General features: G+C 40.6%; 1 protein-coding gene across 1 annotated transcript in view; it reads right to left on the bottom strand.

The window, feature by feature from the left end:
- Positions 1-2,941: 2,941 nt before the first annotated feature.
- HSD11B1 (hydroxysteroid 11-beta dehydrogenase 1) overlaps positions 2,942-25,863 on the bottom strand; it is a 41,944-nt gene continuing 19,022 nt past the window's right edge. Inside the window, exons 6-7 of the mRNA XM_058539770.1 lie at positions 5,192-5,335; positions 2,942-3,496 (exon numbers count right to left, since the gene is read on the bottom strand). Of these exons, the coding sequence (XP_058395753.1) occupies positions 3,279-3,496; positions 5,192-5,335 (362 nt within the window). The 3' untranslated portion in view covers positions 2,942-3,278. The remainder of the gene's footprint in view (positions 3,497-5,191; positions 5,336-25,863) is intronic.

Raw genomic sequence — 25,863 nt, 5'->3', positions numbered from 1 at the left:
ATATTATACATATTTGTAAGCAACTTGCTTAATACACTTAACAGTATGTCTTGAAGGTCCTTCCATGTGAATACATATAAATCTACCTGATCCTTTGTTGTCATGATATAGTGACTTCATAATATTGATGTCCTATGGGTAAAGATTAAGATTGTTTTCAGTTTTTTGATTGGGGTTAGCCTAACCACAAATGTAATGTTTGGTGAATTTTTATTTTCCTAACAGTTAGTACAATATTCCTTGTGGTAAGAGAATATTTTTGTTAAAAAGAAAATTGATGGATGGCCTCAAGTTAGAGTCAGAATCACTTTGCATGATAAATGAGGGAGAAGAAGGAAGATGGGAGCTGAATACTCTGGGGGTTGGAGTCAGATCAGAGCTGGAGCCAGGAGGAAGCACTGTGAAAGAGACATGGCCAAGAGGGATCTTTTGAGTTAAATGATGCACACGGAATAAATGTAAACCTGCTCTTCCTTCTCCCCTCTGAAATATTAGGAAAATGCGACATTGTTCATTGATACTTTCAGTGAGAGTGGAATTGCTTTTGGAATCCACAAAGAAATGCTGAGTTTTTGTGTTAATGTAGGTGAGAAGTGGGCAACGGACATCTGGATTCCATAAACAATGTGAAAATGGACATCCTCGTACATATATTTTTGAGCTCACAACAAAGCGAGCTAGGCATGCTAGGTTCTTTTGAGTGGAACTTGTCCAATGAAGAGAGCCATTGTGCTCCTGGTACCACCAAAATCAGAGCTTAGCTCTGGCTGCTGGAACCCCTGCCACTCCGGAGAGAGGGGGCAGATGCTAAGGGGCAAGGGAGCCAGATTAGGAACTGGGTGAGGGCCCTTGAGAGGGCCTCTTGGGAAAGGCTTGTGGAATCCTGACTCCCTGAAAAGTTCACTACAACAACCTGTTGGTAAAGCAAAGCTGAGTTTATTGTTACCTAGGTGAGGCAGTACTACCTTGATGGAGTCTTAGTAGCCTTTCAGAATGGAGGGCAAAGTCAGGGTATTATGAGGTATTGGAGTCTGCTTTAAGGTGGGTCTGCATTGTGGTGGCTGGATTAGGATTGGGTAAGGATCATGATGCAATTGTTTGGGATTGATGAGCACAGTGAAGACAGGGTTTGAGTGAGGGTTTCAAAGAGTCTTGAAGAGTAACAGTCATTTGATGCTGTCTATTAAAAAGTTGAGCATTTTTAAATGGGTTTGCAACATTTATCTTCCTGGATGAAAGTTGCTTTGAATAGTAAAGTCATGCTGATAAAGACAATGGAATTATAGTGTCATGCTAGTGAAGACAGTCAGCTAGAGGGTGTAGATGGTTTCAGTTCTCAGACCTGATTTCTGAGATCTTCCGCTTTGGGTCTTGGAGCAAGCCTCATTTTTAGGCAAGAGGTTTAACCTCTTTCCAAACAAATTCAAACTCACTTTTATTATTGCCCCCACCCTTCAGTAAAGGAATCACTTCACTCCATCTTGTCACCAAAGTGTGAAGAGGGAGCCTCATTTCTACAGGAGACTGAAGAGTGTTAATCTGATTGGTCAGAAAGCCAGACATCTACTAGACCACATTTTACTAGTGTGTGTGCATGTGGGTTATTATGCTATGTAGTCAGTAATCAGACTTAACATTTTTGGTCTATTTTCTCCCACACAGGTGCAATCGGGTCTCTCCTGCTCCCCTGCACTAAGCATAGCCTGGGAAGGACTTCTTTCTAAGAAAAGTCCAACCATAGTCACACTCTTAGATCCAGCTCCTTGTCCATGTGGCTGGCAGGCTCAATGGACTCCAATCTGTTCTGCTGCCCAGCCATTTAGAGTAAGAGGCAGGAAAAGGAAATTTCTTCTACACTTCCAAGCCCATGTCTTGTGTTCCAGCATCATTTACTATGGAAACCGTACATTTGGGAGTGTTGGGTTCATGCTGGATATATTCCATCTGTCCCTTCAGGACACTCTCCAGTTTTTTCTACCCTGCTGTGTGCATGAGGAAGCTGACCTGTATGGTTTATATCAGTCTGCTCCCTTGCCCCTCTGTTCAGCTAATAGAAAATACCAACAAGAAATCAGAGAGAGGGAAGAGAGTGAGGCTGGGGTATTTATTCCCCCAGATCCCTCCTTCATGGTTCTTGGGCTGGTTGCATCCCTTAACTGAATGTCAAAACTCCTGTCGTGTGACGTTCTCCAAACAGTTCTTTTGTCTCTGTGTTCTCATAACAGTTCTTTCCTCTTGTCCCAGTGGTGGGCCTAGGGTTGGAAACAGCTTCAACTAGCAGTGAGATACATTATCTTTTGTGATTGCCCTATAACCTTACACACACTTTTGTAAATAACCCCCTTTTTATTTAATTCTACTAAAATTATCCAATTTGCCATCTCTTACCTGTTGGGGACCTGGCCAATATAGGGCTTTGCTGAGTTGTTAACATAGCTGATGATTTGTTTTCCATTTGGTTGTAGTCAGGTGATACCTGGCATATGTTTGATAAATATTTGTTGAATGAATGAATGACTAAATGTGTGAGTGGCAGGATTGAGACTCCGTCCTCTTCTCTCCAAACTTCTAATATACAGTTGAGCGCTCATATGTAAAGCATTGATGTTTGATGCACTCTGAGTACAATAAACAGGCATAGGTTCTGTGGCTCAAGTTTCCAGGGACCTCCACTTCTGTGGGTTTGCGCTATTGACTCATACCCAGGTGTCCTCCTTCCTGGAGGAGCAATATAAATTAACATAAAGAATATCTGAAGTGTACAAAATGGCAAAGACATTATGTCCACTAAATGAAGAATAGGATGATTTCTTCAACTCAAGAACAGATAAAAAGTTGGGACCATAAAATAAGAAATGAACATTGAAAATTTTCACTGGTGTAGGTTATGGTTTTAAAGGAACTATGCTGAATGAACTGAAGTTTTAGCTACCAGTTATGAATTTATAAAGTTTATATGACCTTTATTATAATTAATATTGTATTAAGCATCATAACATTACTATATATGAGGTAAATTTGATACAACTACCTTGTAATTATACCTGTGGTTACTATGAATTTTACAACTGCAGGTTCATGACATTCATTATAATTACATTTCCACTGTGCAAATGTTAGAGGAACTCCTTCAAATTGTGAGATGTGACGCGTGACTTGCAACTCTCTGGGGACACTCGTTTATCTCTCTGGGGAGATGCCTTCATGGATGGAGCTTAGATAAATGTCAGGCAGAACGGTCCCAAGCTCCCTTATCATGCCCAGCCCTAAGGAAGTGCCTAGTTGTTTATAAATTTGTCCATATTATAATTTCTTACGGAGAAAAATTCCAGGATCTTCCTTCCTGGGTTTCTCAGCAGGAGAAGGGTCCAGACTGGGCTGCCATAATATACTTCCTCTTGGCGCAGGGCTCCCCCTTTGATAATCTCCAGGGCACATTCTTCCTTTGGAGATGCAGTTGTGTCAAGTATCCCAGAAACTGCCTTCATGGCTGTGTCTGTAGAATGACAAGAGAAGAGTGTGGTTATCCAAGACTAGTGGAGTCACATTGGAAGGCCTGTGGACACCAACAGCTCAGCTGTTAGGGGCTATTTGCCAGTGCTTGCTCTGCAAGGCCCACGGGCCCAATCGGGAGTACGTGGAGAAGACTGGTTATGTTTAGGGGCTGTCGGGCAAAGAGAGGCTTAGTGTTAATACAGGCCCTGTCTTCCTGGATGAAGATTTTTGGGGGCAGTTAGAGGTGATTAGTTGAGAGATTTGAATCATGCTCTTCTCTTGGATGTTTTGGTTGGGGTAAGGGAATAATATGGAGGAGCAGAATGAGGATAGAAGTCATATGATGACCCAGTAGCTAATGGGAGGTGTCAGTGGGTGAAAACAGAGTGCTGTATGATAATGACTTACTGACTTGTAAAAGGAAGCGATGGACAAAAATCCAGGCCTGTGCTCCCTTGTCAACACTAACCACTTTCATTTAGAAGGAAACTCTATTGCTACCTTCTCTCTCCTTCCAAATTTTCATGTCCTTCTTGCACAGCTTTTCTTTCTCTCTCCATCCATTTCTTGTTTCACTGTATGTCTCTGTCTTTCTCTCTCTCTTTTGTTCTGTAACTACTACTCAATTTACTCCATTACTCTTTAAGTAAAGTTTTCTTATCGTGCCTGCCACATGTTTTAGATAAACTTGTGTTTGGACTTACAGAAAAGTTGTAAAAATTGTGTAAAGTATTCCCTTATATCCTTCACCCTGCTTCCCCTAATTGTAACATCATATATAACCATTGTGCAATTATCAAGAACAGGTATGATATAATTGGAACAATATTACTAACTAAACTATAGACTTTATCTTTTCACTAATATTATGTTCCAGGCTATTATCCAGGATTACACTTGGTTGTAATTTCTTCTTATTTTTCCTCCAATCTGTGACAGTTCTTCTATCCTTCCTTGTCTCTCATGGCCTGGACACTTTTGAAGAATACTGATCAACTGTTTTGTAGAATGTCCCTCAGTTTGGGTTTGTCCATCATTCTCTTATAATTGGAGCTAGGTTGTGCATTTTTGGCGAGAATACCATAAGAATGATGCTGTGTCCTTCTCAGTGCATCATATCAAAGGGTTCATGATCTAGATATGTCTTATTTATTACTGGTGATGTTATTAAGAAAAACGAACTTGTATTTGATAAGTCTCATATGTAATGGTCACTGAGTGTCCAAGAGGACATAAGATGTTCAGAATAGGGTCAGGTTGGGGCTGGCCCTGTGGCTTAGCGGTTAAGTGCGTGCACTCTGCTACTGGCGGCCCAGGTTCGGTCCCTGGTGTGCAGCGACGCACCACTTGTCTGGCCACGCTGAGGTGGCATCCCACATACAGCAACTAGAAGGATGTGCAACTATGACATACAACTGTCTACTGGGGCTTTGGGGAGAAAAAAAAAGGAGGAGGATTGGCATGGATGTTAGCTCAGGGCTGATCTTCCTCACAAAATAAAAAAGAATGGAAAGAAGGGTCAGAGAGTAGTCAGAGGGTCCGCTAGTGACAGAAGTGCTTCAGTAAATGAGGACTGGTGCTCTCACTGGTTTTTCGTGCGTTACAGATGAGTCAGCGAGTGCAGCACCTTCTTCACCCACAATGATAAGGCAGACAGTCCATCTGCAGGCCACTTATTCTAATCTCTTGATCTTACCTGTGTTTATGAGGCCGAGGATACAGAGAGTGATCGACACATTGACCTTGGTCATTGAATATTCTGTCCTGATGGAGGAGAAGAACCCATCCAGAGCAAACTTGCTTCCAGCATAGGGAGCAATCAATGGATTAGCCATTTTCCCTAAATGATAAAGAAATGGGTTAACAAGGTGACCCTTTTCAGCTTCTGACAGAGCTGATCTTTGCTTTGTCTGTAGCAGGCTTTTGTAACCCCTGTGGGGTGCTTTTTCCATTTGAGTCACAGTTTCTCTCTACTCCCTATAGAGATTATCATACTGTGTTGAGTTTCTGAAAGATAAAAATCATTAAGGTATCAAAGAAACTCCCCTTGAAGATACTGGGGTAGGGTGTGGGGTGGGATGCAGGAAACCCTTCATTGAAGAGGAATTGGTTTGATTTTAGTAAGGGTGGTAAATAAGTGGGACTACAAAATAGCCGTGTAATCCCACAGCTGCTAACTCTTTTACCTCTGACCCAAGAGAGATGGGGATCCAAGGGTTTGGCAAGAGCTCTCTGCCAACACAGTGACCTAGCATTGATTTACTTTCTACACAAGGGGAATGAAAACTCCTATCTTTGCTTTTCTACCTAAAATTACTTTTCTTACTTCATCAGCCTGGTTAATTCTCACTCCCGTTTTTGGGAGGACATGTGGACATATGCCTAACGGGATAATATATTCTTTATACCATTTCCAAGAGGAGGGAGTAGAAGTGGCCTGAGACCTTAGACTCTTTGCTGAGCATTGTGGTAACAGCTACTTTAAAATCCTTGTCTGCTAATTCTAAAATATGGGTCATTTTAGGATTGATTTCCATTGATAACCTTTCTTTTTTTTTTTTTTTTTTTGTGAGGAGATCAGCCCTGTGCTAACAACTGCCAATCCTCCTCTTTTTTTGCTGAGGAAGACTGGCCCTGGGCTAACATCCGTGCCCATCTTCCTCCACTTTATATGGGATGCCGCCACAGCACGGCTTGCCAAGCAGTGTGTCGGTGCGCGCCCGGGATCCGAACCGGCGAACCCCGGGCTGCCGCAGTGGAGTGCGTGCACTTAACTGCTTGCACCACCCAGCCGGCCCCGTTGATAACCTTTCTTCCTGAGTGTCAGTCACATTTTCCATTCTTGTATGTGCAGTAATTTTGCATTGTATTCTTGATATTGTGAATGATACATTGTAGAGTCTCTGGATTCTGTCATATTCCTCCAAAGAGTATTGATTTTTATTTTTTCAGGTGGGCAGTTAACTTGGCTGAAGCTCTGTTTCTGTCTCTTGCATTATGTACCAGCTAAAATATCTGTTTAATTATTTAACCTTAACTGGGCTTCTTGGTATCCTCACTTCCCATGAGTAGTTCAGGGGACAAATAGAGATTTGGAAAGAGCTACAGAGAATTTGGTGCTCCTTCACTGTGGCTTTTTTTCTTCCAGGATGTCCCTCTTCACTTTCTGGCTGCTACAGAAACCCCAGACTCTTCCTTCTGGTTCTTCAAGGTAGAAAAGATGGCAGATTTCTATACCAGATATGGCACTGATTGGGGCCTACACTTAGGCATAAGTTATAAAATTGGGACACTCACCTAGTGTCATTTCCTTTTTCCGAGTGTCGACAACTCTCCAATTTCTGTCTGCTTTTGCTTTTTCTTCCAATGCTTTCAACGGTTGTTTTCTATGTTTCGTCTAAAGTTTGTTATTGTACTACTCTGCCATTATTGGAATTGGAACCTCTATAAGTTTTTAAATATAATGAAGTTGCATGCCAAATCAATGAAGAACAGATGGCTTATTCAATAAAGATCCTGGGAAAGTTGCTTAACTAATTGGAAAAAATTGTTAGTTCCTTGTTTTATATCATATATCAAAAAAATTCTAGAAGGGAAATTATGGCAGACGGTGTTGTCTACCCAATATCCATTTCCCCTTTTTAAATGATAGAATCTGATTTTGCTCAGGACAGGAATGTGTTGAGATAAAAAATGTTTACCTCTTCAAGATTCTTTTGCTCTTTTGGGTGGCTATGTGATCTAGTTCTGGCCAACGAGAAATCTAACAAATGGAGTCTCCAGGAAAGATATTGATTTCCTGATAAAATAGATGTATTTCAGGTGGCATGCAGCTTTTGCATTTTGCCCTTCCCCTTTCCTCCTAAATGGACTTCAGGTGTGATGCCTAGAACTGCAACAGTCATTTGTGAACTTGAGGAAAAGCTACATATTAAGGATTATAGAATAGAAATGTGGAATGAGCTTGGATTCTTGAAAATATAATAAGTCCACCAAACCAGCCCTGAACTTCTCATTACCTGAGAAAAAGGAACTCCTATTTAGCGTTAAGCAATTGTAAGTGGAATTTTTGTTACATGTGCAGCAGAATGCATCTTCTGACTAATAAAAAAATAATTCCATCAGAGAAAGAGGATAATATAGGTGAATATTTATCAGATCCCTGGTTATGAAAGATTATTCTAACATAAAAGTAAAAAAAAATATGTAAAGGCAAAGAATATTTGATTATATAAAATGTACAACTTCTGCATGTCAAAACAATAACTATAATAACATCACTATAAAGGTAAACAGTAAATGATAAACTAGAAAATCATTTGCAACATATTAGACAAAAGTTTAATATCCTCAATGCTTAATCTATAAATAACTCTTAAAAATAAAAAAAAAATAACACATAAATCGCTCTAGGGAACCATTCCTACTCCATCCCCAATCATGAGTTTTGGCTTAGGATGACTCTACAGTCAAGTTCCGGGAATGGATGTGCAACACAGATGTCCAACCAGAGTATCTGATACCGCTGGGCTACTGACTAGTCCAGGGCTGGACCAAAGACCCACAAGGGGCTGCTGGACACGTTGTTGGTTGCCTAACCAGAATTTAGTTCCCTTTTCTTCCTCTGTAACAGAACTCCGGTGGAATTCATGTTTCCATCTATTGCAGAGACTGCTAGTATTCTCTCAATATGTCTTCTGCCCTTTCTTGGTATATGACCTCTGATGTGTGGCTGGGTTTATAGTTATCTAGAATGAAGTCCACATTTCTCAACTTCTTTCAGCCAGATGTTGCCAGATGACTAAGTGCTGTCCAGTGCATTGTAAACACCGAAGTGTATCATGTGATTTCTGAGATATGTCCTTAAAAGAAGAAGTCAATCTCTCCTTTTCCACTCCTTCCTTCTTCTTGGTGCCTGAAGGTGGATAAGATGGCTGTGGCTCCAGAACTATCTTGGACCATGAAGCAGAAGCCACATGTTGAGAATTGGCAGAGCATTGAGAGAGAAGGAGGGTACTTGGGTGACCATGGAACTACCATCCTAGCCCTATACTGCCTACTTCCAGACTTGATTTACCTTTTAACTTATTTAATCCACGGTTATTTTAGGTTTTCTGCATTAGAGAGCTGAACCTAATCCTGATTGATAGTCTTCCTCACTTTTATGCAGTCCATGTATCAAAGGAAAGCTGATACCATCTCAAACTCTAGGGGTGGGTTTGTATAATTTATTTAATCACATCCTCCTTGCCCATGATTGATACAGGATTGAGCATGTGGCCCATTTTGGACCAATGGACTCAAGGAGAATTTCGTTGGACCGTCTGGGAAAGTTCTTTGTTCTTCTGGGAGAGTTGCCTAAAGTAGCAATCCTGTTTCTCTTCTACTGGACATTTTTGTGCATGGGTATGGGCCTGGAATTGCTGTAGCTATCTCACTGTGAGCCTGAGGATGAAGCCACACATGGAAGAGAGCTGAGCCAAGAGAATCATGATGACATTGAGCTTGAGCCAAGTCAACTATGAAGGCTGCCCTACGTCTGGATTTCCAGTTATGTCAATAATTTTCCTTATTATTTAAGGCAAAAGTAGATCACAATCCAAATTAATTATAAGACTAGTGTAGTGCGTAAAAGTAAGAGCTCTAGAGTCAGATGACCTGGGTGTGAATCCCAACTATGCCATTTGTTTGCTGTAATATGTGGATAATAATACTACTAAGCTGAATAATCCATGTAATATACTTAGCACAAACTCTGGCACATAGAAAGCATTTAGAAAATGCTATTATTCTTAGTATTTCAAATTGGTGATAAAAGTATGAGCTATTCAAAAAATCATGTTGGGACAAATAGCTAGCTAGCTACTTAGAGAAAAGAAAAATGCCATTCTAATGAATAAATTCAAATTATATTAGAAAGTATATGTGGAAGTGAAATAATAAAATATGGGTGAATATATAATCTCAAGGCAAGAGATACTTTTTAAAGCATGAAATCAAAGGCATACAGTATGAAGGAAGATAGAAATAGGTTTGAATATATAAGACTTAAAAAGCTTTATTGTACTAGAAATGCTTGCCTTTGCCTTCCTACACACATCCCCTTCAAAAAGAGTTTGCCTTCCCAGCCATAGAAGATCAGGCCAGTGATAGTTAATATGCACAATGGCTTGAACACACGTCATTGTCTCTCTCAAGAAGCTTAAATAAGCGACGCAAAGATTCTAATTAGCTGCTGTTAGATTTTGAACTAAAAGGTCATATAAGGTTGGGACTGGGGTAGCCGTTTCCAGCCACGGAAAAGGATAAGTAAGCAAAGGCAAGCAGCCACATGGAAAGGACAAACAGAATAATCTAAAGATTGGAAATAAATAGGAGCTAAAATTTATCTAGCTATTATGTGCCAGAGTCTAAAGGCTAAATAATTGTGTAAAGTTGCACGGTTAATGAGTAGGAGAACCACGTCTCAAATCAGGATTCTAGTGTGACTCTAGTGGCCCAAACTTTCAAACATTAGGTGGTATTTCCTCTATGAAGCCATTGTTCTTTATATGAGTGTTTTTAAAGAGCCATGTGTCAAATTCAGCATTCCTGAGGGGGTGAAGGTTCTCTCTGCTTGACAATTAAGCCCCCAAATAGACAAAATTTATGAATAGCAATATTATTTCCACTTCTAAGCTGACCGATGAGGGTACCCATAAATAGATAGGGCCAGTCACTCCTAGTCTGTATTAGTTTCCTGAGGCTGCCACAGCAAATCACCACAGATGTGGCAGCTTGAGACAACAGAAATTTACTCTCTCATAATTCTGGAGGCTAGAAGTCCAAAACCAAGGTATCAGTTGGGCCGTGTTCCCTCCAAAGGCTCTAGTGGAGAATTCTTCCTTGTCTCTTCAAGGTTTTATGTGAGGAAGATCAGCCTTGAGCTAACATCCGTGCTAATCCTCCTCTTTTTGCTGAGGAAGACCGGCTCTGAGCTAACGTCTATTGCCAATCTTCCTCCTTTTTTTTTTTTTTTTTGTCCCCCTAAAGCCCCACTGGATAGTTGTATGTCATAGTTGCATATCCTTCTAGTTGCTGTATGTGGGACACGGCCTCAGCATGGCTGGAGAAGCGGTGTGTCTGTGCGCCCCCGGGATCCGAACCCGGGCCGCCAGTAGTGGAGCGCACGCACTTAACTGCTAAGCCACAGGGCCGGCCCCTCTCTTCAAGGTTTTAAAGTCTGCTGCCAATCTTTGACATTCCTTGGCTTGTAGATGCATTACGTCAATCTCTGCTTCCATCTTCTCATCCAATTTTGTGTGTCTTTTACTCTTCTTATTAGGACACTTGTCATTGAATTTAGGCCCACCCAGATAATCCCAGATAACCCGTCATGACATCCTTAACTTAATTACATCTGCAAAGACTCTTTTCCATATAAAATCACATTCACAGGTTCCAGGCGAACGTGGAATCTTCACCACATTCCACATTTTATAATGTGGCATTTTATAATGTGTCTGTCCAGCTAGCAACAGAGATGCAGAAGCAAGAGACCTTGTGAACCCATAATCTGAATTCCTGTAGTAGTGATTATTGTCCCACTAAGGGAGCTTAGTGTATCCCATTTTCTATCCTTAATTATGCCTTAGGTTATGCTCAAAGTGCAAAAAAGATCCTCAATTGTTTTGCAGGAGAAAAGGAGGGAGATTTTTTTTTTTTTTTCTGAGAGGAAGGCGAGAGAAGAGAGAAAGGGAAAGAGGAAGAAAGGAGAGAGATAGGGAAGGAGCTAGACATGGCAGAAGATTGTTCCTGAAAAATTCACCAGATAGATGCATAGTTAAAAAAATTATATTTTTAAATGGTGAAGAAAAATGCTGAATTATTAGACAAGGGTCAAGATTGGACAAAGACTATTGAAAAATTATTAACCTTTATTAGGAAAACTACACATGAGGTACACTATAACCTAACTACCTATGGGAACTGTCAGTTTCTCAACTGAAGGCTGCAGCTGTCGTTGACATTCATTATAATCATATTTCATCTCTCAGATTTTGTGACCTGCCATTGATCTGCAAACCTTTAAACCAGTCGTTCTCAAGTTCAATGCACGTAAGGACCACGTGGAGAGAATCTGCAGATTCGAGCCCACCCCTTCCCCAGATTCTTCTGTTCTGGGGTGGGGAGCTGTGCTGAGAGGTTCAGTACGAATCCATAAACCATATTTATGGTAGGTTTTGAGGATGGATGTGGGAGCAGGAAAGGCATGGTGACATAAGCTTGTTAAACTTGACCTAGGAACTCCTCGAAGAAACGGGGAGGGAAGGTCCATGGAAGGGGCTGAAGTCTCACAATGACAGCTGGGTGAGCTGTCACTAAATTATGAATCATTGTGTCTCTTTAAAGCCCAAACTAGTATGACCTGGGAAAACATGTGTCCCAAATCTAAACTGGATATTCAGGTAAAGAATAATATTGGACTAACCAGGAAATTTCAGCTACAGGAGGTAAATTCTGAATTCTGCTTTGATGAAAGAAAGTGCAGGAAGGGGCAAGGAGGTGGGGGAATGGCTTGTATAAAGACTAGAGGTGGGAATGAGTTAGTTACAATGAAAAGCTAGTAGAGCAAGAAAAGTAATAACAAGGTTCATTATATTTTCTCCTCTCTGAAAGGATAGGCTTATAAGCACTTATCCCAAACCCTTAGGGCCTGATGTGTTATGGAATTCCGAATTATTTTTGGATTTTAGAAGGTGGTGTGGGGCTTATACTGTCTATTACATAACACTCCCAGTAAGTGTTATGTATGCCTCTGGGGAGGCATCCTGTAAGCAAACACGTTATTATATCTGCACTAAAATATTTGAAAGTTCACACTGAGATAAAGGCTTTAAGTAGTTTCCCTTCGGTTCAGCTTAAATTAACTATGTAGCATTACTTATGACAAAAAAATTATTAGTTTTCAGAGCTTTTCCTTTTGCTCATTTTTCTTTTCCCCCATAGCTTTTTGGATTGTGGAATTGTAGATAAAGGATTATGAACCAGTCTAGGCTCACTAAAGGAAAGCTGGAACATATCAAAAAGTAGAAAAGAGAAAAGAAGAGGGAAAATTCTCCTAGGTTCTCACTATTCCAAAACAACCTTGGTGCATTTCGTTAAAGTCTGTTTTCTATTCATGGTACTGTTCTTAAACATTTTCCCACATAATGCTAATTAGTTTGTGTAAGAAAACCTCTGCATTCTGCTCTATGTAACATATATTTAGAAGTTTCAGAAAGCTGAAAAAGGGCAAAGCATCTCTAAAAACCCAGATTTTTATTTTTTAAAAAGATTCTGAGTTAAGAGGCCCTGGTCAAAATGGAATAAATAATATGTAATAGGATGTTAAAATTTGATTTGTTCTGCTTTAGTTTCAGCTGAAGTTCAAAGGCTGAGAACACAGTAATTGGCAAATGCCTCCATATTCTGCAGGGAGGTTCCAGACTGCCTGTGCACTTACGTAGGCGGTGGTAACACAAACAAACAAAAACTTCAAAAAAACAAAAATGAGTTCGCAACATGTAGAACCTCAACCATCCCAAGCTGAAGGTGAAGAGGCCAGAGAGGACGGTAGTTAGAGTGAGGAAGTGAGCAGTGTCTTAGTGGTCTTCCAAGAAGAAGGGGTGGGGGCTTCCCCTCATGTCAATCCTTGTGTGAGGAGCTTCAAGGCACCTCATGGAGAGCTTGTCTCCAGGAGTTTGAGGGGCATCAAGGGCTGGGGTTTGAACCAACCTGAGACGTTCTGGTTATGGGCAAGGCCGCTGCAGTGCTAGTGCAAACTGTGTTGTCCACAAGGGAACTCTGTCTGTGGGGGGCCTGAAATCCAGCCCACACTCTGCTCACCACCCTATGGGCCTTGTCCCAGGGCTCGTCCTTTGTCTCCCAGAGTCATTTCCAATCCTGCCCCCAAGGATAGCCTGAAGTGGTGAGTGTATTCCCCTATATTGCCAGGGCCTGAGCGACATAGTATTAGCAACTCTTGCCCAAGTCACAGGAAGAACTACTAATATTTCAGCAGGGGCCTCCAAAGGATCCAGGAAAACACCTAACGCAAGAGTCAAATGTGGGGATCCACCCAGCCCGGAAAGCATGAGCTTTGAACATGCACTGTGGCTGGAGACCAATGCTGTATTAGCTGGGTGCCAGCTAGGTAAGACCTCCCTGTCCTGAACTTCTCTTCTTCCCTGCATTTTCCTCTTTCTTTTACATGAGGGAGGCTAGAGAGAGCCAGGTGAGTGGGAGGAGATGAGGAATGGGAGGAAAGGCTGAACACATCTCTCTCTCTTACCCCCAGTTTCCTAGCACAGCAGGTTCAAGCTTGACGAGGGGAGAAGCTTTAGTTAGTTAAATTACAAGCGACTAGATGTTTTAATTACTGAAGTGAGCCCTGTCTTGAGACTGGAAGCAGCCAGAAAATCTTTTATTATCCTAGAGTGTTGCCATCCGCTCTAGATCGCATCCAGGTTCAGGGAAGAGCTCACCCGTAGAACAGGTCTGAAGGAAAGAGTGAAGTTGTTTTCTGATTGCACCCTGCAAGATCCACTTGTTCAACTACTAATTAAAAAAATATGCCAGAGTATGAGCTTAATTAAACCAAATGAATAAGTAAATAAATGTGCTGTTCTTATATGCATGAAGCAGTCATGAAAGTGAGGGGATTAGAAGCCTGAGTGCTTGTGCCCAAGGTTAAGTTTTGGTTTATGTGGGGGGAATGGAGCCGTCACGGAAGAATACATATATAGCAGCTAGATTTCTCTGCTGGAAAGTTTTAGACCGCAAGGAAACAGAGCTATGGTGACCATATTTTCTGAAGCAAAATATGGGACATAGAGTCTGACAAGTAAGAGTGCAGACTTGGTGATAAATGGGACAGATGGTTTTCAATTAGCTCTGTCCCAGAAACCCTAGGATTCAGCCACTGTAGAAATAGCAAGAGGCAGAGGGTTGGCAGACTAGCTGTGTGCTGGAGCTTGTTAGCTGAGCAGAAGAGGTCAAAAGCAGGCCTCAGTGCTTTTGTTCATCCATTCCACACCCTCCATCCCCAATTGCCTTGCTGAGATTTTGAAATTGTTTCCATTTCAAAGGCAGATTTTAAACTGCTTTAATTGAAAGCTCAGAAGAAAGTATATAGGATTGAAAAGCTTCATTCCTGCCCGCCTGCCTTCAGACTTGCAGAGTGACCCTGCCCCCTTTTTCCAGCTCTCCCTAAAAGTCTTGTCTCAGCTAAGACCCTCATGGTCTAAACTCTTTAGTTGTTTCACCTGAGTCGAGTTCTAAAGATAAATCCATCTCTCTACTCCAGCTTTTGGAGAACCTGAGGTGTTGTCATAAGTGTTGAGACAACCCACATCCAATGATAATTGAAGCAAGGGGAATGGATGAGATTGCCCAGGGAGAGTATGTTGAGTGAAAAGAGAAGCGGGTTTAGGATGGAAAGAATCCCTAGGAAACCAACAATAAGATAGGGAAGATGAAAAATACTGAGAAGGGGCAGGCAGAGCAGCTGGAGGAAACCCAGGGGAGTGTTTTGGCTGAAGACAAAGGAGGAGTGTATGGTGTTGAAATAGCACAAAATGCTGCCGAGATAAGTAAGATAAAACCTGTTATTAAACTTCACAAGGTGACTTTGGCGAGAGCATTTCTGTGCAGGTATGAGGCCTGTGACATGTGGCTCCTCCTGTTGTCTCAGAGCATCAGCACAGCTCCCAAAGCAAGAATAAAAGAATAGATTTTAAGAACTCCCACAGTTAAAGGGTGGGCCCAAACCAGTTCCTCCAGCATTCCCTAATCACTCACATCCATCCAGCCTAAATAGTTGTGCTTGCAGAAGGGAGTGTTGTCAGTGTCCTATGTGTTCATCCACCAAGGGACAGGGGAGGCATTTGCGTTCCCTTCACCTTAAGCCACAGGAGAGGGGCTTCAAGAGGATTATTTGGAGACCTTTACAAGTGTCCCCTGGAATTTGGGGGTTGGTATTCGATTCACATTTGAAAGTCTAAAGGCAAGAGGCAGGGCTGGAACTGCCCTAGCTTGAGAGCGAAGGTGGGTGCATTGTGGGATCAAATATATCCACGAATGGCAGGCTTCCCAGGGACCAAATGTGGATCCTGTGGAGGGGGACTGGCCTGGGGTCATTTGCTGGACTGGGCCAAGAGGGCTGGGCTAATGGAAGTCCTGGAGCTGAGGAGGAAGCTGCAAAGAGTGAGCTAGAGGAAGCATTGTTAGTGCCAAGGGTGTCTCCTGCAGGGGATCTCTGAGGAATCCACAAAAAATCCACTCTCACCTCCTCCAAGTCACTAGACCCCTAGGATGGGGATTTTTTTTTTTTCTTGAAATAATTTCAAACTAACAGAAGAGTTGCAAGTATAGTACAAATGACCTTTCCCCCCTTTCCTGAACTATTTGAGAGGAATTGCTATAATTGAGAAAATTGCTGACCTGATGTCCCATCACTCCTGAATATATTAGCATGCATTTCCTACACATAGGGGCATTCTCTTACATAACCATCAAAATGAGAAAGGTAATTTATTAGTTTCCTAGACCTGCCGTAATAAATTACCACAAGCTGGGTGACTTAGGTCAACAGAAATTTATTTTCTTGCAGTTCTGAAGACCAGAAGTCTGAAATCAAGGTGTTGGCAGGGCTGCACTCCCTCCAAAGGCTCTAGGGGAGAGGGAATCCTCCACTGCCTCTTCCAGCTTCTGGTGGCTGTCAGCATTCCTTATGGCTACACCACTGCAAACTCTGCCTCTTATCTTCACATGGCCTTCTCCTTGTCTCCTCTGTCCTGTCTTCTTTCTCTTATAAGGACACTTATCATTGGATTTAGGGCTCACTCACTTAGTCCTGGATGATCTCATTGCAAGATCCTTAACATAATTACACCTGCAAAGACCCTTTTTCCATATAAGGTCACATACACAGGTTCAAGGAGTTAGGATGTAGACATATCTTTTTTTGGGGGGTGGGGCGGTAAGGAATATTGGCCCTGAGCCAACATCTCTGGCCAATCTTCCTCTTTTTACTTGAGGAAGATGGTCCCTGAGCTAACATCTGTCCCAATCTTCCTCTACTTTGTACATGGGACACCGCCCCAGCATGGCCTGACAAGTGGTGTGTAGGTACGCGCCCGGTGTTCGAAACCGTGAACGCTGGGCCGCTGAAACGGAGTGAGCAAACCCAACCACTGCACCACAGGGCCGGCCCTAGACATATCTTTTTGAGGGCTGCCATTCAACCTACTACATTAACATTGATGTATTCCGTCATCTAGTTCACAGACCCCATTCAAGTTTTTCCATTTGTCCCAATAATATCATATATAGCAAAGGATCTCATTGAGGATCACATGTTGCATTGAGTTGTCATGACTCTTCAGCTTCCTTCAAGCTGGAACATCTCCAGTCTTTCTTTGACTTTCATGACCTTGACCCTGTTGAAGAGTACTGTGAACAATTTTGTACAAGGTGATATGCTGGAGCTGCCTTGTAGTAAACCACGAGAACGGACTGTTCAATTTTGATGAATTTTGCAAGCAAATTGATGTCATGTTGCTATGACCATCATGAGATTATTTACACCACAGAAATGTTACAAATCAGATTTTTGATTTTCCCCTTCTGGAGGGCTAGTTGTTAAACATGGACCAGCACACTGCTAATGAATGTCCCTCAGTTTGGATTTCTCTGATGTTTCCTCATGATTTGATTCAGGCGATGCATTTTTGGCAGGATCACGGAAGTAGTTGTCTTCTCTTCACACTGCATCCCATCAGGTGATATGTGATTTTAATTTATTCCATTACTGGTGATGTTAATTAACTTTGATCATTCGACTCAAATGATCTGCCAGGTGTCTCCACTGCAAAATTACTCTTTTTTCCCTTGTAATCAATAAGTATTTTGTAGGATGGTACTTTTTTTGTTTTTTGACTATCTTAACCATTTAAAAAAAATTTTTTTTTATTTTTTATTTTGAGGAAGATTGGCCCCATGCTAACATCTGTTGCCAATCTTTCTACTTTTTTTTTCTTTTTTCTCCCCAAAGCCCTAGTACATAGTCGTGTATCATAGTTGTAGAGTTGTAGCTCTTCTATATGGGACGCTGCCTCAGCATGGCTTGATGAGTGGTGAGTAGGTCTGCGCCCAGGATCTCAACTGGCAAACCCTGGGCTACTGAAGCGGAATGCACGAACTTAACCGCTCTGCCACCAGGTGGCCCCTATCTTAACCATTTTTGAGTGTACAGTTCAATGACATCAAGTACATTCATATTGTTGTGCAACCATCACCGCCATCCATCTCCAGAGCTCTTTTCATCTTGCAAAACTGAAACTCTATACCCATTAGCCATAACTCCCCATTCCCCTCTCCCTCCAGCTCCTGGAAACCACCATTCTACTTTCTATCTCTGTGATTTGACTACTCTAAGTATCTCATATAAGTGTAATCATACAGTATTTGTCTTTTTTGTGACTGGTTTATTTAGAATAATGTCCTTAAGGTTTATCCATGTTGTAGCATATGTCAGAATTTCCTTTCTTTTTAAGGCTGAATTGTATGTATATATACACACCACATTTTACTTATCCATTTTTCTGTCGATGGACACTTGGGTTGCTTCCATGTTTTAGCTTTGTGAATAATGAACATGGGGGTACAAATATCTCTTCGAGACTCTGCTTTCAATTCTTTTGAGTATGTATCCAGGAGTGGAATTTCTGGATCATATGGTAATTCTATTTTTAATTATTTGAGGAACCTCCATACTACTTTCCACAGTAGCTGCACCATTTTACATTCCCACCAACAGTACATGAGGGTTCAATTTCTCCACAGCCTTGCCAACACTTGTTATTTTCTGTTTTTTTGATAATGGCTGTCCTAACAGTTGTGAGGTGATATCTCCTTGTGATTTTGGTTTGCATTTCTCTGATTATTAGTGATGTTGAGCATCTTTTCATATATTTGTTGGCAATTTGTATGTCTTCTGCGGAGAAATGTCTACTCAAATTATTTGCCCATTTATTTATTTATTTATTTTTTTGTGAGGAAGATCAGCCTTGAGCTAACATCTGCCAATCCTCCTCTTTGTGCCGAGGAAGACTGGCCCTGGGCTAACATCCATGCCAATCTTCCTCCACTTTATATGGGACGCCGCCACAGTGTGGCTTGCCAAGCAGTGCGTCGGTGTGCCCCTGGGATCCGAACCGGCGAACTAGGTTTAGCATCCATTGATGCTTTCTGGATGAATTATTACTATGATGGTTGCCAAATGGTGATTTTTGTAATTTCATCATTCCTTCTATATTTATCATTTGGCATTCCACTAGATGGAAAAACCTTCTCCTCTCCCCATTTATTTATTCACGTATTTATTTATATCATTACGGATTCTTATTATATATAATGGCTTATAATATGTTATTATCATTTTTATTTGAATGCGCCAATGATCGCAAGTTTGGCTAATGAGAGCCCTTTAAAAGTTTCTGTGTCCTAGTAACATGTCCCTATTATCCTTTGAGCAATTCTTTACTTACTGGCACAACAAGATTTTTAGGTTCATTTTATACGTTTCCTGCCACTGCTCTGGAATCAATAATTTTTCCAAGAAGTCTTGGTTCCTTTTACTGGAGAATGATATTTAGAAACCAAAATTTGGGCACGAAGTGTGCTCCCAGGTTCTCTCAGTGGACAGAGCTAGGGAATATATGCACACATAGGTAGACACACACATCTATATTTCTATATCTATCCATGTATATTAAAAACTAGTGATTTGTACCAACACCTCCAACTCAGCATCACAAGGTTTATTCTAATTTTATTTCCTTTCATATTTGTAATACTGACAGTGAGAACCTGGCTTCCATTATCCTCAACATATAGCACTTATTTGATTAATGCCCCCTGTATGTGATTATTCTTCGCTTGCTCCTGTGCCCTCTGTGTGGATGCCCTTCTCATCCCACCTGGGCTCTGATACTCTGTGCCAGGCCACATGGATGCCCTCTTCACTCTACACTGGGCTGTCCTATTGTAGCCCTCTTTGTAGATGCCCTCTTCACCTTTCTTAGCTCTGACATCCCATACCAGGTGCCACATAGACACTCCCCTAGGCCCATTTGAGCTCTGAAACTTCACACCAGGCTACCATTGCTGCCCCTTGTGTGAACCTCCTTCTCATCTCAGTCTTGATATCCTAATTCAGGCTGCCACTGCTGCTCCCTGACACAAACCTGTCCCATCCTGCTAAAGTTTGACAACCTGTGGTGACAGAAGCAATATTTAAGGAAGATTATCCAAGTGACTCAGACATGTCTACTGTTGCCTACTCTGCTTCTAGCCTAACTCTGCCCTCCCTGTGGCCTTGCTGATTAGACCTAGGTCAATGACTGTACCTCTCCAGGCTGGTCATCATGAATGACTTTGGGATTGACTTGTAAAATTCAGCTGAGCCAATTAGATACCTCTTCTTCTGGGGGAACTTGGAGTTGGGAGATTGAAAGACCAGGAGACTTGGCAATGGGGCAGAAGTCAAAACGGTATTGAGAGTTGTTATGCTGAGAAAGGGACTGTAACAGCCAGGTCGAACTGTGTGCCAGATGAAGCAGGGGCTAATAGAGAAGAAAGAGGAGCAGATGTACTGAGGGAAGCAGGTATGGCACAACCATGCTATCTCTGGGAGATCCTGGGGTAGCCTTATTTCCTGGTGGCTTCTCAGCTGCAATTCCCATAAGGCCAGCTGTCTCCCCAGGGATGGACTGAGACAGATGTGAGCCAGTGACTTGGCACCCCTTCAAAATAATGTTCTTCAAATATTGTTCAACATTTATTTATTTAGAGAGTACAGGGAAAGACTAATTTTCTAGTGCTGGAAATAAAGGATTTACTATACTCACTTATTACATGAGAGTTCCTGAACCAGATAACTTCATGGAAAAACGTTTAATAATTTAAAACCCATGTAATAAAATCGACTACACCAATACATTAATTGGATTCTGACTTTCAGTTGACTGTGATGGCTGACTTTCAGGCGTATGTTTGTTGGCTATTTTCAGCCGTAGTAGCTTTGTTTGTAGGTTCATAGACATGTTGAAAAAAATCCTATGATAAACATTTTTGTACACGTATCAGTGGTTGGACTGATGATTATTCCTTGATAGATTCTTAGCATTATATTTGCTGGGTGAAATGATGGGAACACTTAAGCCTATTGATACATATTGGCAAATTGCTTTGGATAAAAAGAAAAATGAAGGACTAGACTTTTAAAAATGATAGTGAAAACCAGTTAGTGAATAAAAAAATGTACTCTGTCTGGCCAGGAGTATATGCAAGTGCCCATCACACTCCAACTTTGTGGAGCTCACGAAGTTTTCAACAACTGATATTTTTGTAGGCAAACAAAAAAACAAAAAAGCCCCCCAAACAATAAAAAAACAACACCTTCATCTCCACCATGGTATTTAGTTGTTTGCATTTGGTATTTTATTAGTTTTCATCATTTGAATTTGTTTGTTTACTTGTGAGATTGAGTCCAGTCTCTGTCCTCCTGAAGTCACCCATCTTGAGAGGAGAAATATTTCATTTTTGGTTGCCATATGGAACGCTATCCCTTACTTTTCTATTAAAAATTATTCTAATAAAATTCATACCATGGTCATTGTACAATAAGCAGTTATGAAATGTGTAAAATGAAAGGTAAAAGCCTCTTTCCTTTTTTTTTCCTGAGGAAGATTGGCCCTGAGCTAACATCTGTGCCCATTTTCCTCTATTTTATATGTAGGACGCTGCCACAGCATGGCTTGATGAGTGGTGCATTGGTCCGCGCCTAGGATCCAAACCTGTGAACCCTGGGCCGCAGAAGCGGAGCAAGTGAACTTAACCACTATCCCACCAGGCCAGTCCCTAAAAGCCTCTTTCTTTAAACACTGTTGAGCTCATACTATGTATACTGTTCTCTAAATTACTTTCCTTTAAACATAGGATTTTTATAGTCAGTGTGTGTAAAAGTGTACATAGTATTTCACTACAATTTAGGAACCTATTGCTAGCAGTGGATATTGAGTTACTTTCAGGTCTTTTATGACTGTAAACAGTACGGTAACAATCAGCTTCAACAGGAATGTTGACTCCATGCTAACAGGCACCTGTTGCCTTTCTTGCCCACTGCCATAGTCCCAGCACCTGGCACGTGCCTGGCTCAGAGGGGACCCTCAATTCATATTTTTTGAATAAATGAATGCATATATTTGGGGAGCATTTGTGCAAGTTTATCTGTAGAGTACATTTCTCAGATGTAAAGTTATACTCTGTCTCCCCAGCCATTCCTCATCTTGAAGTACCTTTAGTGGACTTTTGCTCAGCGAAATCAATACTTTTTTCAACAGGAATCCTCCTTGGGTCAAGGTCAGCCATCTAAAGCTATATATTCACACAATGTCAAATTCACTTGTCACTTTACTAACTTTGTATTTGGCTTTGTTTCAATGATATACTTTTGTCAAAGTTTGCAACAAGAAGCTGCATATGAAATCAGTTTGCTGTATTTAGTGTTAGAAAAGTTTTGCTAACATCTCAAGGCACAAGGACATGGAAAAACAGTTCACAGAATAAAAAACGTAAATAGCCTATAAACACACGAAAATGAAATTCATTCATTAATTACCATTATTAGTTAATTAAATATGCCAGGTGCTGTTGTAGGAATTAAGGATATAATGGTAATCAAAAACAGAATACCACTGCTCTCAAGGGGACAGGGCCCTCATGTTCCATCTCACAAGTAAATAAATTCAAATTATAACTACTATACACCTTTTTCTTTTACCTACAAAATTGTCATTCGCTGAAAACTTTGTTAGCTCTGTAAACTAGGTGTGAGATGAGCACGCATATATATACTCAGGGTAGGAAGAATGCTCATATTCATTTAAATTGATTTTTATTTTTGTATATTTAAAAGTCTAATCTTTTATTTTTCATTTTGTCTAAAGCAATTTGGAAATATCTACCAATAGCTTTAAAAATGTTCCCATCATTTCACCCAGTAAATCTAGTGCTAAGAATTTATCAAGGAAATAATCAACTTAGCCACTGATTTATATACAAGAACATTTATTGTAGGATTTTTAAAATAGCAAAACATTGAAAGTAACCTAAATATCTGGCAGTAGGAAAATGAATTGTATTATATCTATATTTATATCCTTATCCATATCTATATCTATCTGGTAGGAAATTCTCCAAAATATTGGCATGATTGTGGATGATTTTTATTTCAGTTTTATATTTTTCTTCATTTTTCAAGTTTTCATAGTGTGTGCGTGTGTGTAACTTTTATAATCATAGAAACATTTAAAAAAATTGTTGAGGGCATTGCTCTTTCCATTACTTTGTGCCTTCAATTTACAATCTTTTATGAGAAATTTGTTTCAGAAATTATTTGTTTCCTGCAGTACTTCCTTTTTTTGAATATAATCTTATCTATATACCAATCCTATTCTTTTTCTTTTTGTTAAGTCAATTCAAGAGCCAAATTTGAAACTTAACCACAGCATCTATGTTGAGTCTAATTTTGGTATTTTTACATTTTTCTTTTCTTAAGACCTTTTTTTGTATTTATATATTTCCGGATATATATTCAATCTCTTGAATTGAAGAGACAATGACTCCTGGAACTTTTATGTCCAGGTTGTTGATTCTTACTCTCATCTCCTTTTTGGCCTTCTTCCAGGCCCGATAGATGACATCTATATGCACACATCTCCCCTCCCCATGTTTCTCCCCATTCTCCTCCAAATAGTCCAAACTTGCAGCAGCCCCGCCTCCCCCACTAAATACCTATATTCACATGCATAAACACTTCTACTCATCTTGGAAATTGTGGTTCTCAAAAATCATTTCTGAGGTAATTGGATTTAAGGGTAAAGATTCATCTTTTCTTAGAAAAATTAGAACAATTGGGTGAGGGATAAATCACCCCTTTCTAGTCTAGTTCCTAGGCCCCTTTGCATCCTAGAGCTTGACCTTGGCCCTCCCATCTCCACTGGACCCCAAGGCATATCCATACATTGAGGCACTGGTCTACCTTTCAGGAAAAAGTGGGTATGCCAGAACTGAAGGCAGGGATGAGATTGGCATCTGTATATCCTTGTCTTTATGCAAAACACCATTATGGATATTCCAGATCCTGTTAGTTGACATGTGTAGTTGAGAAACCTGTTTTTGTTTTTCGTTTTTGTAATGTTGAATTTTTGAAAAAGGTTTAGACCACACAGGAAGCCCTCAACTGACAAACAGATTAAGGTCCAACAAGTGACTTCATACACTGGTTTGAGTTTTCCCACAAAAACATTGTCTTATGAGGTATTTGACCCTGGCTAGTCGGCTCATAATGTGCCTGCAACACTATACCTTTACATTAAAAAAATAGTATGAAACAATGCTGGAAATGAGTAAACCAGAAAAGGAATACAGTTGAATAAGACTTTAAAAAAATATATGTATTTATATATATTGAAAGTTGATCTTTTTAAAAGATTTACTTGGAGAAAAATGAATAGGTGACTGGAGACACTTATGGAGCTTCCAAAGAGAGGTCTGAGCATTCAGAGGTTATTGGCAAGGTTCTTTTATTCCTTTTGATGTGTTTTTCATTTTGAATATTTAAAGAAACCCAGTCTTTTATTATGTCTAGTTTCCCTTCAAAATATGTCTTACATTTTTCTTGAAACAGAAGAATCAATATCTCTACACTTATGCTGGCCCCGTGTGGTTAGTATTTGTATCATAATTATCGTTAGTAATATTTGTATCACCAATGAATCCAAAAAAGAGAATTAGAGAGAAAGTAGGATTCCTAAAGGTAATTTACCAAAATGTAGTAGAAAAGAGAAAGAGGAAATGTTTAAAGGGCTCTGGTGAGGACTGAAAAAGACTTCATATGAAGTGAGTTGAAATGAGTCCTAAGAGGACAAAGGGGCAGGGGGATGACAAGGTTTATCCATGACTCCCCTGAGGGGGAGTAAAGGAGGGGCAGAGAAGCAGTGTTAGATTCTGGGTTCTAGCTGTCATGTGTGCAGCTGATGTGACATGCTACAGTGATGGAGTTCACAGAGTCACAGAGTCAAGGGGTGCGAAAATGGAATGACTTGACTTTTCTAAAATTGAACCAAAGTCAAGAAGATCCATTTTAACTGATGGTGAATAAACTTTTTCCAGATGTTTTCAAATGTTCTCTGCCCAATTCAGTGATTTCTTTCAAATTGGCACATTAATATCTCTGTCTCAGTTTGTTTCACAAATACTATCTAAGCATTCTCTTTCCATTCTTTCACCTACCTCACTGTCCCTTGCACCACTGCCTGATGGGAGGGGGTTTTGTTTTTGTGATGGACCTTGAATGTGAGAGAGATCGGGTCTGGGGTATGTGTGTATGGTGTGGGGTGGCCTGGAGGGAATACTGCCTTCTAGTCTTATGTGCAACTTGGCATGGGTGATGTGAGGGAGACTGATAGTTGTTTATCAACATCAGTGTCTTTTATAGAAGTAGAACCCCTGATTTTCAGTTGGACACAAGTCCACTTTGCATAAAGACCACAATTGCAACTAGTTGTGGCAGAAGAAAAGTGTACAGCTTTCAGGTTGTATCTTTCTTCTCTCTCAATTTTCTCTAGCGAGAATTCTGATATGATAATGAGCCATCTTGGACACACAGGGGAAGATAACACCCCAGGGATGGTGGTTCTGCGATAGAAAGGTTCCTAGACAACTTAATGGGGCAGAACTACCATATCAGCCCTGGGCTGCTTTCCAACGCTGTTTCATGAGAGGAAACCATTTGTTTAAGCCATTGTAAATTTGAGTTTTTGTTATAGTAGCTCAACTTAGGTCCAAACTAGCACATGGTGGAAGGATGGGAGACTAATCAAAGTAACTAGATGTTACATATATTTAGAAACTCGATCAGTAGGTGTCAAAAATGGTGTTGAATGGTGGATGGATGTGGACTGTAAAGAAGTTCCCAGAGGTAGCAATACTGTATCTGTTGTTGCTCAAGAAGTAGCGGAGGCTTTAAAGAACATATCAAAAGTATAGGGTTTCCATGTAATGCAATAGCCGGAAATGCATTGGGGATAAAAACAATTGCTTATCACTGTAATTCAATAAACCCCTTAATGCAGTCTCTGGCAGGAATGATTAAAAATCTATCCCAACACTCTTTGGCTGACCTTAGGATCAATTTGAGGTTTGGCATCCCATGTTTGTGAAATTCAGATTTTAAGGAGGAAGGATTAATGAACATATTTGCTGACTGTTTAAGAGAATATA

This window comes from Diceros bicornis, chromosome 4 (assembly GCF_020826845.1).
Source record: "Diceros bicornis minor isolate mBicDic1 chromosome 4, mDicBic1.mat.cur, whole genome shotgun sequence".
NCBI lineage: Eukaryota > Metazoa > Chordata > Mammalia > Perissodactyla > Rhinocerotidae > Diceros > Diceros bicornis.
The sequence above is the reverse complement of the archived record's forward strand: the minus strand, read 5'-3'. Positions and strand labels throughout refer to the sequence as shown.